This window comes from Bos indicus, chromosome 12 (genome assembly GCF_029378745.1).
Source record: "Bos indicus isolate NIAB-ARS_2022 breed Sahiwal x Tharparkar chromosome 12, NIAB-ARS_B.indTharparkar_mat_pri_1.0, whole genome shotgun sequence".
Taxonomy (NCBI): Eukaryota; Metazoa; Chordata; class Mammalia; order Artiodactyla; family Bovidae; genus Bos; species Bos indicus.
Window position 1 is genome coordinate 33,172,615 of NC_091771.1, and position 15,163 is coordinate 33,187,777.

Genomic DNA, 15,163 nt, shown 5'->3' on the forward strand with positions numbered 1-15,163 from the left:
CGGCTCCCGGGACCGCGGCGGGGCGCTCCGGGCCCTCATCTACGTCCCGGACGCCGGCGAGCATCTGGAGGACCGACCGTCCGGCAGCGGAGCGGATCGTGGGGGCTGCGGCCGGGTGGTGGGGAGGTGCGCTACCCGGGCGGCGCGGCCGGAGCCATGCGGACCGAGCTCGGAGCGCAGAAGGCTGGGCGCGGCCGACCGCTGCACTTGCTGCCCGGAGCCCTGCGCCCGCTGCCCGGCTTCCTGGGCTCTTCTCACAGCCCGCGCGGGGCATAAAGGCGAAGAGACGCACTCGGGACCCCGGGGCTTAAACTCTGCGGAGCGCCCTGGCTCCGGGGACGCCCACTGGTGGTCCGGCTAGATTGATCGCCCCCTCGGGGATGCACGGGCAGGGTCCCGTCGCAGTTGAAGCCTCCGGGGGCTACGCGACGGCAGCCCCGGGGACCCTCTGATTCGTAACTCGGAGAGCTAGGTAGGCGAGTGTCCACGAGTCCAAGGCTGCCTCTGCTCGGACCGCGCCGCCGGCCGAGGGAGGTCATGGCTTAGGTCCTGGACGTCGCGGCGGGGGCGGTGACCCGCGGACCGGACACTCGGCGAAGAGGACCCGGCCTCGGCACCGCGGGGACCAGGGCGCCGGAGTCGGTTCTGCGCCCTCGGAAGACGCGCCGCCCGCGCCCAGGGTGGTGCCATGTGGGCCGGCTGCCACCCGGACGCCGCTTCGCTCCTGCGGCTGCTGCTGGCTGCGCTGCTGGCGGCCGGGGCGCTGGCCAGCGGCGAGTACTGCCACGGCTGGCTGGACGCGCAGGGCGTCTGGCGCATCGGCTTCCAGTGCCCCGAGCGCTTCGACGGCGGCGATGCTACCATCTGCTGCGGCAGCTGCGCGCTGCGCTACTGCTGCTCCAGTGCCGACGCGCGCCTGGACCAGGGCGGCTGCGACAACGATCGCCAGCAGGGCGCCGGCGAGCCCGGCCGCGCGGACAAAGATGGCCCCGACGGCTCGGCAGGTAGGCGGGCTGGGCCGAGCAGGGCGAGCCGGAAGGGGCGGAAGGGGCGCTGGCTCGCCGGCTTGCCCCGCGAGCCTGGAGAGAGGGAGGGAGTTATGAGCCTACGATTGCGGGCCTGGGGTCTGGACTGGGGCGGGGGTTGGTGGGCGGGGGACGGTGTCTGCACTCTGGCCCGGCCTTTAATGTGTGCGGAACCGGACACCGGTTCACTGCCCTGGGCCTCAGTTGCCCCATCAGTCAGCTAGAGAGTCCCGAAACAAACAAGATCATAACATGCAAGTCAGGGTTGGCCACAGACGCCCCACGTTCCTCCTCCCCGGGGGTCTCAGTGCCCCTCCCCGTGTCTCCTGTCTCCATGAGTATAAGTCCCGGGAAAGGGTCCTGTCCTGGGGGTGGCACTCGAGGGCTCCCCAGAGGGAAGACAGCTCCGGGGCCTTCCCCGGGGTGATGGTGATGCGGCGCCCCCAGAGCCCGGGAGAGTCTAGCTCTCTCTAAGACACGACTCCCCCGGCCGTGTCTCCTTACCTAGCGAGTGCGACATCAGAGCGCTGCCAGGCTTGCTCTTTATGGCTTTGATTTTTTTTTATTATAGTTTTTCAAATTGCCCAAGTTAGAGTTGGAAAAATATACGCCTGAAAGCATTTGATAGGTTCCACTTCCTCTGCTTGTCACCAGCCTCCAAGACCCCTTCCTACCTCGAAGACATACCCAGGATGTGTCCGGGGAGGGAGGAAATGGTCCGATGGAAGTGGAAGGGCACTCGTAGCCCAGAGCGGCATCTCTGTTTCTTTGGCAGGTATTGAGAAGGAGAGGACTTTGCACCCTGGGCCCCCTGGGTTCCAGCTGCCTGAGTCCCGCTCTGCTGGTCCCTCTTCCCAGAACTGGCTGGGCTTGTGAGAGGCAGCTCCTCTCGGTGTCCTTCGGTCGCACATTTCTGTTAGCCACCCTTCCTGATCTCTGCCTTGACTCAAAAGAGGAGAAGGGAGGGTGACTCCAGTCGAGGAGCTGTCCTGGAAGGCAAGCCCAGTGCAGCTGGGTGTGTGGCCACAGAGCAGACCTGGAGCTGGAGGGAGGAGCCAAGGGCACCCGGCTCCCAGGGCCTGCCGAGTTGGCTGTAGATGGCCTCCCAGACGCCACGGTGACTGCGGACTAGCCGGTGGGCAGCCGGCTTCTCACGATCCTGTTGTGTGAGCGGATGCCTTCTGAGTTACACTTTTGGATCTGTTTTCCTAAAAACCCTGCGCTTCTGCAGTCCAGAAGGATAGCATGTCTAATCAAGCAGTCTCCAGGGCTTCTAGGAGCACTGCCTTCTCTGCCCTGCATAGTTATTTAGGCTTCTGATTAAAATCCTGGAAAGAGAACAGTTATTTCTCCCCAAAACTCATTATGTGGACTTAGACTGCTTTCAGTTAGTTACAGTATAACGTTTGGGGTACTTTTTCTTAACTGTTAATTCCTTTACTTCTCAATAACATATAAGGCTGGTATCTTAATTTAGAAAATGTTATCTTCCATCATCAGCCTTTGGTTACATGCTTAATAAAGTATGTTTTACTGACAAGCCATCTTTTCTCTGTGGCTCTGTCTGGTTCTGTGTCCTAGAAACACCAACTCCAGAAATATCAGTGCTGTCAGAGGAGTGTGGTTAGAACAGCTGCTGCCCTAGCGGAGTTAGGATAAGAGGGTGTTTTGAGTCTCTGCCCTCGGGTGCTGGGGAGCTGCGCATCTTCCTGGACCGTGTACTGGCCGAGACCAGTGGGACCAGTCCTTGTCCTCATGTCTTATCAGATAGTCAGGGAGATGGGAAGGAACACCTCAAAAGACATGGGCTCTTGGTCATGTAGGGTGGGGTCCATAGACCCTTCCCTCTTGGTTCTCAGTCCCCATCAAGCCTGTGTGTCCAGCTTCTGAAACCCCATAGTGCTAGGCCCACGGCACCCCCCAAGATCTTTGTAAGTAGAATGATTCTAAAAATGGAGCTCACTACTGATTTTAGGAAAGTGTTTATTTTTATCTTGACAGTTTTATTTTCTGGAATAAATCTTACTGGCTAGGTACGATGCCCACTGCTGTATGTTCTATGGCTTTCCCTGTGGTTCTCCACACAGAATTCAGTGTCCTAAGCCAGGCCTGTGACTCCTCCTCCACCACCTGGTCCTGCCTAGGCCCTTCTCAGCGCCCCTGGAGATACTTGTCCTCCTGGGTACCTTGTTTCATGCTGACGCATTGTCTGGACAGCTTCCCTGCTCCCTCCCCACCGCCCCCCGTGCAGGCCCACCTCCCAGTTACCAGCCTTCAGCTTGGCAAGTGTGTATGGGAGGGCTTTTTTCCCTTAAAACCCTTCTTTGACCTTTGTGCCTTACAAACTCTTTTTGGAAATGGTTGTGACTAGGATGTGACCTAGATTTTTTATCTATTTGCCTGTGAAACAAGAACCTGCGAAAAAATGGTCAAAGAAGTTTGCAAGGAATGCGAATAACTTTCTGGAGAAAAGAGAAAACTTTGAAATACTATCGACTCATTTCTGTGCAGACCGCACAAACTTTAGGGCAAACTGAAATGTGGGCAGTGCAGTTACAGTAGGAATTTTAGAATAAACTCAATCTGCAAAACTCATATTTTTGCTAAATTGGATATCTGCCTTAAAGAGTGTTGCGATTGGGGAGTCTAGCTGTCAGCGTTAACAGCTTTGCTTTGGGAACCCACCCCACCGAGTCTGCAGGCAGGTCCTATTCCTCACCCCCTTTTCCTAAGCCCCGGATAAAGGACGGTGCTTCCTGTGCTGTGCGCTGCCGACAAGCGCGCACACCAGCCCGGCCGCAGTTCTGAGATTCTGGGTACTGGTACAGTGCATTTATTCACCTCTGCTGCCCATCACCGATTTTTACTGCTTCCTTCCAGGAAGTCATCATGGTATATCTTTCTTCTTTTCTTCAGTCCCCATCTACGTGCCCTTCCTCATCGTCGGGTCAGTGTTTGTCGCCTTCATCGTCTTGGGGTCCCTCGTGGCTGCCTGCTGCTGCAGATGCCTCCGGCCCAAGCAGGAGCCGCAGCTGAGCCGGGCCCCGGGAGGGCCCCGCCTGGTGGAGACCATCCCCATGATCCCGAGTGCCAGCACCTCTCGGGGCTCCTCCTCCCGCCAGTCCAGCACGGCCGCCAGCTCCAGCTCCAGCGCCAACTCGGGGGCCCGGGCACCCCCGACCAGGTCCCAGACCAACTGTTGCCTGCCCGAGGGCACCATGAACAACGTGTACGTGAACATGCCCACGAACTTCTCTGTGCTCAATTGCCAGCAGGCCACCCAGATCGTGCCCCATCAGGGGCAGTACCTCCATCCCCCCTTCGTGGGGTACACCGTGCAGCCAGACTCGGTGCCCCTGACCCCGGTGCCCCCGTTCCTGGATGGGCTGCAGACGGGCTACAGGCAGCTCCAGGCTCCCTTCCCTCACACTAACAGTGAACAGAAGATGTACCCAGCGGTGACCGTGTAACTCAGAGGGTGGCTGGGGGCCTGGACCTGACAGGGGTGAGCGGGCGCTGTGGGCTTGGGAAGGATCCCAGCCTGGAAGTCTGTGCCTGTCGGTGTTGCTTATGGCACAGTTCTGTTGGATGGCTTCATTTGCCCCCAAGCTGTATGAAAACATCTTTCTCCGAATTAGCATGTCTAGATTTGTTTATCCTGGTTTATGATTGATTTACGATGGGAAAGAGCAGTCTCTGGAGATATGGCTCCTTGACACCTGTAAGCCTTTAAGTGCCCTTGAGGTATGGCTGTCAAAAGAATTTTGTAAACAGATGAAGTGTTTTTATTATTTTGTTATTATTACTTCTTTTTTTTTTTTGTACAAGATCAGAATTGCTGTTCTCTCCCCATTACCTGGGGTGGTTTCTAATAAGCATCTAAGGTTTTAGGGGAGATGCAAAGAACAACAGTTCTTATAAAAGGAAGCCAAACTGGACTCAAACGTTAGTCCTTGATCTCAGTATTTCCCAGGCACATCTTAATTTGTTGTAAAAAGATATATATATTATCTATTTTTGTGCTTTTTTGGGGGTCTGTTTTGTGCTTTTTTACCTTGTGTAGAGATCTTATTACAAAGTGATTTTCTACGTTAAAAAAAAGACTGAAAGAAATTGTATAGTTCTTAACTGATGGCATTTCAGAACTCTGGGATTATTTTAATCTTGAAGTAGTGGATGGTGTAGTAATAAAACCATTCATCCCCTTCTTGATTGTATCTTTTAAATTTCTGGCTTTACCTTGATATCTGAGAAGAAGTAAGTGTTTTTGTGTTGAAATCATAAACTGTATCACCTGCTACTTCTCCAGGTTACTTTTTAATTTTGTCGTGTGGTATGGCTTGGCTTTCATTCTGTTTGGTGTTGAGATCTCCATGTCCATATGGTGCTGAGTGCAGGTAATTACTGTTCTTATAAATGTTATAACATCAGCCCTTCTGCCTAGATCTGAGAAAGCATTTTCTTATTTTCCCTACAAAAACTCACATGCTTTATAAAGATACTTAGTATCATTTCTCAGCCATAATCCCAGGCTTGGGATGAAATTTAAACCACAAATACGATGTACTGTGCAAATCCTAGGCTTATTATACTGTCGTTATCAAAACGTCTTATTTTTCAAGCAAGAGGGAATGTTAAGTTGAGAAGAGCTTTTCAGAGTAGATATTGTCTTTCTTCCCCACAGTTAGTTCTTGTTTTCCTCTCTCTTAGACCTCAGCAAGCACTGTATTCATTACCAGCGTTGTGAATTATGAGTCTCAAGTGAATTTATTTGTGTATTGTTCACTTATAAGAAATAAGTCAAAATGTATGCCAGTAAATTTCCAAATGCTAGCAAAACCAAGATTTGTAATTAAATGGTCATAATGGTCTTTTACATATTTATATCTGTATCTGTGCTTATCTGTCATCAATCATCTGTCTACCTGTTTGATTGCTTATATACATCTCTACCTGTTATCTCATGACTGAATAATGTAAAACCATTGTTGGCAATTGGTGTCAACAAGATACTCCATCAAACCTCTTAATAACCAAAGGCAGGGGAAAATCATTTTACTTATTAATAAATATTTTATGGGATGAATTCTTAGGGGAGTTGTTTTTTTTTAAATTTTCATTCTACTTGGTAATTTTTCAGATGGTCTATTAAACCTGTTAATAGAGTAAAATTGCCAAAAATCATAAATACTGCTTTCTAGAACCAAGAGCCTGCCTTTAAAGGTGATTAATATCTGGGAAAGTGATGGTGTGTTCTGAGTCAGTGGGTATCATTTTACATGTGTCTTGGGAAATGTTGACAGCCCAAAACAAACAGTTCTTCTGGGGTCATTATACTATCAGGCTAGTGTGTGTTCTGTACATTGTCTTTGACGGAGGATTCTAGCTTATCTAAGGAAGTCAAATTCCTAGGAATTTGGAGGTGAAAGGAGCCTCAGAGATTGCCCAGACGAAAGATTGGCAAACTTTTTTTTTTTTTTTCTGTAAAAAGCCAAATTGTAAATATTTTAGCCTTTGCCTGTTGTCTCTCAAACTATTCGGCTCTGCTGTTACAGCACAAAAGTAGCCATAGAAGGCACATAAATGAGCGCATCTGGGTTCCAATAAAACCTGATAGATGGACACTGAAATTTGAATTTTATGTAATTTTCACATGTTACAAAATACTCTACTTTTGATTTGATTTTTTTCCCAGCCATTTCAAAATGTAAAAGCTATCATTAGCCCTGCTACCTGCTAAGTCACTTCAGTCGTATCCGACTCTGTGCCACCCCATGGGCTATACAAATCCAGTGTGCCAGATTTGGCCATTAGGCTGTGGTTTCCCAATCCCTTGTGGCTCAGCTGGTGAAGAATCTGCCTGCAGTGCAGGAGACCTGGGTTCAATCCCTGGGTTGGGAAGATCCCCTGGAGAAGGGAAAGGCTGCCCACTCCAGTATTCTGGTCTGGAGAATTCCATGGACTATATAGTCCATGGGGTCACAAAGAGTTGGGACACAACTGAGCAACTTTCACTTTCCCAACCCCTAATCTAGTCCGTGGGCTTCCCAGGTGGCTCAGTGGTAAAGAATCCACCTGCCAGGGCAGGAGATGAGGGTTCAGTCCTTGGGTTGGGAAGATCTCTGAAGAAGGAAATGGCAACTCACTCCACTCTTCTTACCTGGAGAATCACCATGGACAGAGGAGCCTGGGGGGTTGCAAAGAGTCGAACACAACTGAGTGGCTCACACACATAGTCCAGTCCATCGTTACTTGGTGCTGGGTCCCTGTGCAGTGTTCTCAGCAGCCTTTTCTAAACACACAGAGATGGAGGGTGCCTGCTTCTCTATACGGGACTGTCTGACTTTGTCTTCTTTTCAATATCGTGACTCAAGCAAAAGTGCACTTTAATGAAGGAAATGAGTTTTTCACTTAGTGAATGCTACTTGGTCTTTCAAAAAAATACAACATCCCTAGAAGCAACTTCAGATCTCTTCAGTTTTGGTCAAAGCTGGAGAAATGTAGCTGACAAAGTAGCCATAAAAACATTCAAACACCTGGTTTTTGGTATACCTTCCTTATTGCCAGGAAATCAGAACCGGTGAAGTGTAACGTGTACCCTACAGAAACATTGTAAACGGTTGGAAAAAGAAAAAGCACATACAGACAGGAAATAGTCTACTGCAGCACATTCTCTGTGTGGAAAGCTTCAGCGTCGGCTGGTTCATGATGGTTCGGGGCATTTGGGGTTCCCGTTTGTAAGAAAGTCAGATCCTTTGACAGCAGGGAAGAAATTAACTAGGTCTTGGCATCCACTTGAGAACCTGGAAACTCCCCGTCTCCTATCTCTAATGCTGCCGCTGGGAAAGTTAAATTTTAACGAGAATATCAACAGCCAAAGTGGCGAGAAGACCATTGAGACAAATGTGTTTTTCCAGTGTGTTTACTCTGTGATGCTCACCTTCAAGCCAGCCTTCCGCTTCTGATCAAGTCCTTAGACTCCTGACTAAGGACATATTTCATTTATTAAATTTACCTTGAGCTCATTTTTTCAAGATTGAACTGTCATGGTCCATGAATTCTGTGACTTTTTGTGTATCTTCTTTGTGTTTTGTTACAAATTAGGATTTAAGTTTCCTCTGAAAACATCTCCTGAGGAATGCATGAAGGTGAGACTGGGGTTGGCGAGGCAAGCGGGGCAGAAGCTCTGGGCACGTGAGAGAAAAGTTGTTGTTTAGTCACTAAGTTGCGTCTGACTTTTTTGTGACCCCATGGACTGTACCCTCTAGGCTCCTCTGTCCATGGGATTCTCCAGGCAAAAATACTGGAGTGGATTTCCATGCCCTCCTCTAGGAGTTCTTCCCATCCCAGGGTTCGAACTCCATGTCTCCTGCATTAGCAGGAGGATTCTTTACCACTAATCATCTGGAGAAAAGTTTAAATAGAGCTACAAGTGGGGCTCAGAAAGTTTGGAATACCGCTTTCTCTCAAGTGGCTCCTGCCCAATAACAGCGATCACCCTTCGTCCCTTTTTCTCTCGAGATTCTGGCAGCGTTTCCCTGCAAATTCACAGCAGTCTTTTGCTTACATAACATCTTCCCACCACACACGTGCCCAGCTATTCATTGAAGTGGTTTAAATTAATGCACAGATGCTTGCTTTTAGTTGCTTAAACTTCCTGAGTGTGTAAAAGGAATAACGTTTATTTATAATCGACTTTAACACTGTGACTTCCCAGGAACTTGGCCTGGTCCTCCTCTAGTCTGTCAAAGTGAAGCATTAGAATGAGTCATGGGTGTTTGACTCCGTCTACTCCTAGCCTGTTCTTGAGGGAGTGGTGTGCTGGTGGGATCTGGGGAGAGGGGTTAGGCGGGCTCAGAAATGAGACTGACCCTGTCGGTCATCAGGAGGGAAGGGCAGTGTCTCGGGCACCTGATGGACTTGATGGGTTGCTGCCCAGTGAGTCAGGTATCGGCAGCTATGGCTGAGTGGACTTGCTGGGAGTTTTTTGTTTTTATTCTATTTAATTTTTTTGTCAGTTTTTTAACTTTTTATTTTATATTGGAGTATAACTGATTAATAATGTGGTAGTTTCAGCTGTACAGCAAAGTGAGTCAGTTATATTCATATATCTGTTCTTTTTCAGACTGATGCTGAAGCTGAAACTCCAATACTTCGGCCACCTGATGAGAAGAACTGACTCATTTGAAAAGACCCTGATGCTGGGAAAGATTGAAGGCGGGAGGAGAAGGGGATGAGAGAGGATGAGATGGTTGGATGGCATCACTGACTCAATGGACATGAGTTTGAGTCAACTCCAGGAGTTGGTGATGGACAGGGAGGCCTGGCATGCTGCAGTCCATGGGGTCGCAAAGAGTCAGACATGCCTGAGTGACTGAACTGAATTGATTCTTTTTCAAATTCTTTTCCCATTTAGGTTGTTACATGATATTGAGCAGAGTTCCCTGTGTTATTCAGTAGGTCCTGCTGGTTCTTTTAAATGTAGTCGTGTGTACATGTCCATCTCAAACTCCCTAACTATCCCTTCCTCCTGCTTCCCTCCGGTAACCGTAAGTTCGTTCTCTAAGTCTATACACTGCCCTGAAGGTGAAGGTGCCCGATCTCATCTGATCTTGGAAGCTAAGCAGGGTCTGTCCTGGTTAGTGCTTGGATGACATTTTTAACATGATCACTTCCCTATTTTGTTTATTTCCTTCGTGTCTTGAACAGGAACACAATCACAGTGTCTGAGGACGCTGTGGAGGAATCCCCAGACCCAGAGTGGGTGGCCGCAGGAACTTAAAAAACCCGGAGGAAGGCCCAGGAGCATGACAGTGGGTTGGAACCTGGCCACTGGGGAGATCACGTGTCTTGCGCTCATACAGGGCTTCCCAGGTGGCTCAGTGGTAAAGAATCCACCCGCCAATGCAAGAAACACAAGAGACCCCTGGGTCAGAAAGATCCCCTAGAGGAGGAAATGGCAATCCACTCCAGTATTCTTGCCTGGAGAATCCCATGGACAGAGGAGCCTGGAGGGTACAGTCCACGGGGTTGCAAAGAGTTGGACACAACTGAGCGAGCACATGCCCGTGTGCTTGTAGAGCCCTCGCATTTTTTGAGGAGCAGCCTATATATTGCAAGGAAGAATGAGTGATGCACATGAGTGAGAACCTCACTCCCTGTCGTCAACCTTGATCCTCCTTTTCCTCCCCTTCTTAGATAGTAGAGCAAGGAGGACAACTCCGTCCTTCTGCCCTCTCTCTCTTTTTTAAGAACCAGAGATGAACTATTTTCATTGGCCCATTCATTCCAAAATACTTATATAGAAGATTTCTTGGACTTCTGAGAATTTTTTCTTAATTGAAAACATGAATGTTACTGTGATTTAAGTGCCTTTCAAGTGAGCAAGTGAAAGATGATGAGGAGAAATGATTAACCCCTTTCCTGAAAATCATGGCACTACATGGGCACACGTGTGTCCTGCAGATTTGTCACTGAAAGATGAAATGATAAAGCCCTGGAAAACCAGTCCCTCCTGTCTAGACTGTTTGGTATTTTTGAATATTAACTATAACCCACAGTACTTTGAGATAAAATGTAGGGGGTTGGCTGTAATGGTCATTTTACTTTTCACAGTTAAATGTTCAGAATGCCATCAACACTTACACTCAGAAGTGAAGGACATAGTATATTTCTCCATCTATTAGTGTCCTCTTTGATTTCTTTCACCAGTGTTTTATAGTTTTCTATATATAGGTCTTTAGTTTCTTTAGGTAGATATATTCCTAAGTATTTGCCGATTATACAGAGTGAAGTAAGCCAGGAAGAAAAACACCAATACAGTATACTAACGCATATATATGGAATTTAGAAAGATGGTAACGTTAACCCTGTATGCAAGACAGCAAAAGAGACACAAATGTATAGAACAGTCTTTTGCACTCTGTGGGAGAGGGAAGGGGGAGATAATTTGGGAGAATGGCATTGAAACATGTATAATATCATATAAGAAATGAATTGCCAGTCCAGGTTCAATGCAGGATACTAGAAGCTTGGGGCTGGTGCACTGGGATGACCCAGAGGGATGGTATGGGGAGGGAGGTGGGAGGGGGGTTCAGGATGGGGAACACGTGTACACCCATGGCGGATTCATGTTGATGTATGGCAAAACCAATACAATATTGTTAAGTAATTAGCCTCTAATTAAAGTAAATAAATTTAAACTTTAAAAAAAGTGAAGGACATAGATTCAAATCAAGAACAAGAAATTTAGAATTAATGTCAAAATTTTTTGATGAGAGATGATAAAAAAGGGGTAAAAATAATGGCAGCTTTAAGATCAATTTTAAACATAAAACTGGGATCTTAATTTCACACATCTTGAAATGCAGGTCTTTCCATTTAGAAAAACCATAGTTTACACGAGACATGATTTACTCAGTAGACATAACAGCTCTAGAAGACTGATTGCCATCTGTATCATGTATATAAAATTGCCACGTGTGTGTGCACATAAGTGTCCAGAATGCACAGAGGGAAAATTGGAACCGGAATGACTTATTATATGAAGCTGTCTCATCCATGACTCTGCCCGGGGTCCTTGACTGTTATTTTGAAACTGGAATTTGTTTGCCAGGCTCAGCTTTCCCTGTTTTGACAGAGTTGGTTCTGTCCACCCACGCTGGAAGTAGATGGGTCCAGGTTTGAACCCATTTCTGCCACGTGGTGGCTCAGACGGTAAAGTGTCTGTCTGCAATGCAGGAGACACAGGTTCGATACCTGGGTTGGGAAGACCCCCTGGAGAAGGAAATGGCAGCCCACTCCAGTATTCTTGCCTGGAAAATCCCATGGATGGCGGAGCCTGGTAGGCTACTGTCCATGGGGTCGCAAAGAGTCGGACACAACTGAGCGACTTCACTTCACTTCACTGCCGCTTGCTGTGTGGCCTTGGAGGAGGGTTGCTAGTCTTTGAAACTTGGTGTGAATTCTGTAAAAGGGGATTAACACCCACCTCCTACGGTTGGCATGGGGATGGAGGACCTGGCATCATATAATTCTGGTGGCATCCAGTAGGTTTCTGTGATACACATAGAACTTAACTTCTTTTTAGGTGTTTTTAACCTGCTCACTATAAAGAAGTATATACTTCATTTGACAAAGTACATCACATAAGTATATATATGCATCTTTATAAGAGAACCAGCTTAGGATATTTCCCTTATTTTTGTTTCAACAACTAACGAGTTTTACCTGGGTTAGTCTACATTTCTTGTATTTTGGGGTTGCCTGGAGAAGGCAGTGGCACCCCACTCCAGTACTCTTGCCTGGAAAATCCCACGGACAGAGGAGCCTGGTGGGCTGCAGTCAATGGTGTCACTAAGAGTCGGACGCGACTGAGCAACTTCACTTTCACTTTTCACTTTCATGCATTGGAGAAGGAAATGGCAACCCACTCCAGTGTTCTTGCCTGGAGAATCCCAGGGATGGGGGAGCCTGGTGGGCTGCCGTCTATGGGGTCGCACAGAGTCGGACTGAAGTGACTTAGCAGCAGCAGCAGCAACAGCAGTGTACTTGTATGGGCTTCCATGGTGGCTTAGATGGTAAAGAATCCAACTGCAACGCAGGAGACCTGGGTTCGATCTCTGTGTCGGGAAGATCCCCTGGAGGAGGGCATGGCAACCCACTCCAGTATCCTTGCCTGGAGAATCCCATGGACAGAGGAGCCTGGCTACAGTCCATGGGGTCCCAAAGAGTCAGACACGACTCTGCGACAGCACGCACGCACAGTGGACTTGTGCAGAACTGGCCTTCTCTGACCCTGGAGTCATTTCCATTCATCGTAACACCCCGAATACCTGCGTTACTTTGCTGTTGCTTTGTAAATTCCCAGGCTCTCTCTGCCCCTTGTGACTCTACTAGATTTGGTAGTTCCTACCAAGCCTTCCTACTCTGCCACTTGGCATCTCTTTGAAGCAGTTATGGTTCAGTCTAGAACTTGAACTGAAACATTAAAATTTCCCACTGAATTACAACCAAGCACACACATCTGAAATCTACATCATAGTGAACCATCACCCAGATCAAGAATCGAAAATATCCACTTGATAGCACCCTTAGAAAATAAGTGCTCTCTCATCACCAATGATTAGCATCACCTGGTTTTGAGTATCATACAAATGGAATCACACAGTATGTACTCTTCTGTGTCTCAGTGTTATGACTAGTGTTGAATAGGGCTATTTATTTCTCTTCTCTGCTGTGTACTATTCCGCTCATGGACTGCAGTGTAAGTGTAATTATTGATCACCTCTACTGTAGATGGAGTTAGTGGAGGACAGAGGAGCCTGGCATGCTGCAGTCCATGAGGTCACAAAGAGTGGGACACAGCTTAGCAACTGAAAAAACTCTTGGTGGACGGGGGTTATTTTCAGTTTGGGGCTGTTAGAAATAGGCAGTTAGGAACATTTTGAAACTTGTGTTTTGGTGAACAAAAACACTCGGTTCTTTTGGGTGAAATTCCAGAAGTAGAGTTGCTATGGTATAAGATATATTTGCCTTAGTATAATAGATATGGTCATTAACACATCAGTTATTTTTAACAGAAATTTGTGTAAGATCAGATCAGATCAGATCAGTCACTCAGTCATGTCCGACTCTTTGCAACCCCATGAATCTCAGCACACCAGGCCTCCCTGTCCATCACCAACTCCTGGAGTTCACTCAGACTCATGTCCATCGAGTCAGTGATGCCATCCAGCCATCTCATCCTCTGTCGTCCCCTTCTCCTCTTGCCCCCAATCCCTCCCAGCATCAGAGTCTTTTCCAATGAGTCAACTCTTCACATGAGGCGGCCAAAGTACTGGAGTTTCAGCTTTAGCATCATTCCTTCCAAAGAAATCCCAGGGCTGATCTCCTTCAGAATGGACTGGTTGGATCTCCTTGCAGTCCAGGGGACTCTCAAGAGTCTTCTCCAACACCACAGTTCAAAAGCATCAATTCTTCGGCGCTCAGCCTTCTTCACAGTCCAACTCTCACATCCATACATGACCACAGGAAAACCCATAGCCTTGACTAGACGGACCTTTGTTGGCAAAGTAATGTCTCTGCTTTTGAATATGCTATCTAGGTTGGTCATAACTTTCCTTCCAAGGAGTAAGCGCCTTTTAATTTCATGGCTGCAATTACCATCTGTAGTGATTTTGGAGCCCAGAAAAATAAAGTCTGACACTGTTTCCACTGTTTCCCCATCTATTTCCCATGAAGTGGTGGGACCGGATGCCATGATCTTCGTTTTCTGAATGTTGAGCTTTAAGCCAACTTTTTCACTCTCCACTTTCACTTTCATCAAGAGGCTTTTTAGTTCCTCTTCACTTTCTGCCATAAGGGTGGTGTCATCTGCATATCTGAGGTTATTGATATTTCTCCCAACAATCTTGATTCCAGCTTGTGTTTCTTCCAGTCCAGCGTTTCTCATGATGTACTCTGCATATAAGTTAAATAAACAGGGTGACAATATACAGCCTTGACGAACACCTTTTCCTGTTTGGAACCAGTCTGTTGTTCCATGTCCAGTTCTAACTGTTGCTTCCTGACCTGCATACAAATTTCTCAAGAGGCAGATCAGGTGGTCTGGTATTCCCATCTCTTTCAGAATTTTCCACAGTTTATTGTGATCCACACAGTCAAAGGCTTTGGCATAATCAATAAAGCAGAAATAGATGCTTTTCTGGAACTCTTTTGCTTTTTCTATGATCCAGCGGATGTTGGCAATTTGATCTCTGGTTCCTCTGCCTTTTCTAAAACCAGCTTGAACATCAGGAAGTTCATGGTTCACATATTGCTGAAGCCTGGCTTGGAGAATTTTGAGCATTACTTTACTAGCATGTGAGATGAGTGCAATTGTGCAGTAGTTTAAGCATTCTTTGGCATTGCCTTTCTTTGGGATTGGAATGAAAACTGACCTTTTCCAGTCCTGTGGCCACTGCTGAGTTTTCCAAATGTGCTGGCATATTGAGTGCAGCACTTTCACAGCATCATCTTTCAGGATTTGGAATAGCTCAACTGGAATTCCATCACCTCCACTAGCTTTGTTCGTAGTGATGCTTTCTAAGGCCCACTTGACTTCATATTCCAGGATGTCTGGCTCTAGGTCAGTGATC

The 15,163-nt window shown here is 47.6% G+C and overlaps 1 protein-coding gene across 1 annotated transcript; it reads left to right on the plus strand.

The window, feature by feature from the left end:
- Positions 1-376: 376 nt before the first annotated feature.
- On the plus strand, positions 377-6,113 carry SHISA2 (shisa family member 2). The gene is made up of 2 exons (XM_019971492.2): positions 377-1,004; positions 3,942-6,113. Exons 1-2 carry the CDS (start codon positions 689-691, stop codon positions 4,493-4,495), a joined length of 870 nt encoding a protein of 289 aa, XP_019827051.2. The 5' UTR covers positions 377-688; the 3' UTR covers positions 4,496-6,113.
- The last annotated feature ends 9,050 nt before the right edge of the window (positions 6,114-15,163 follow it).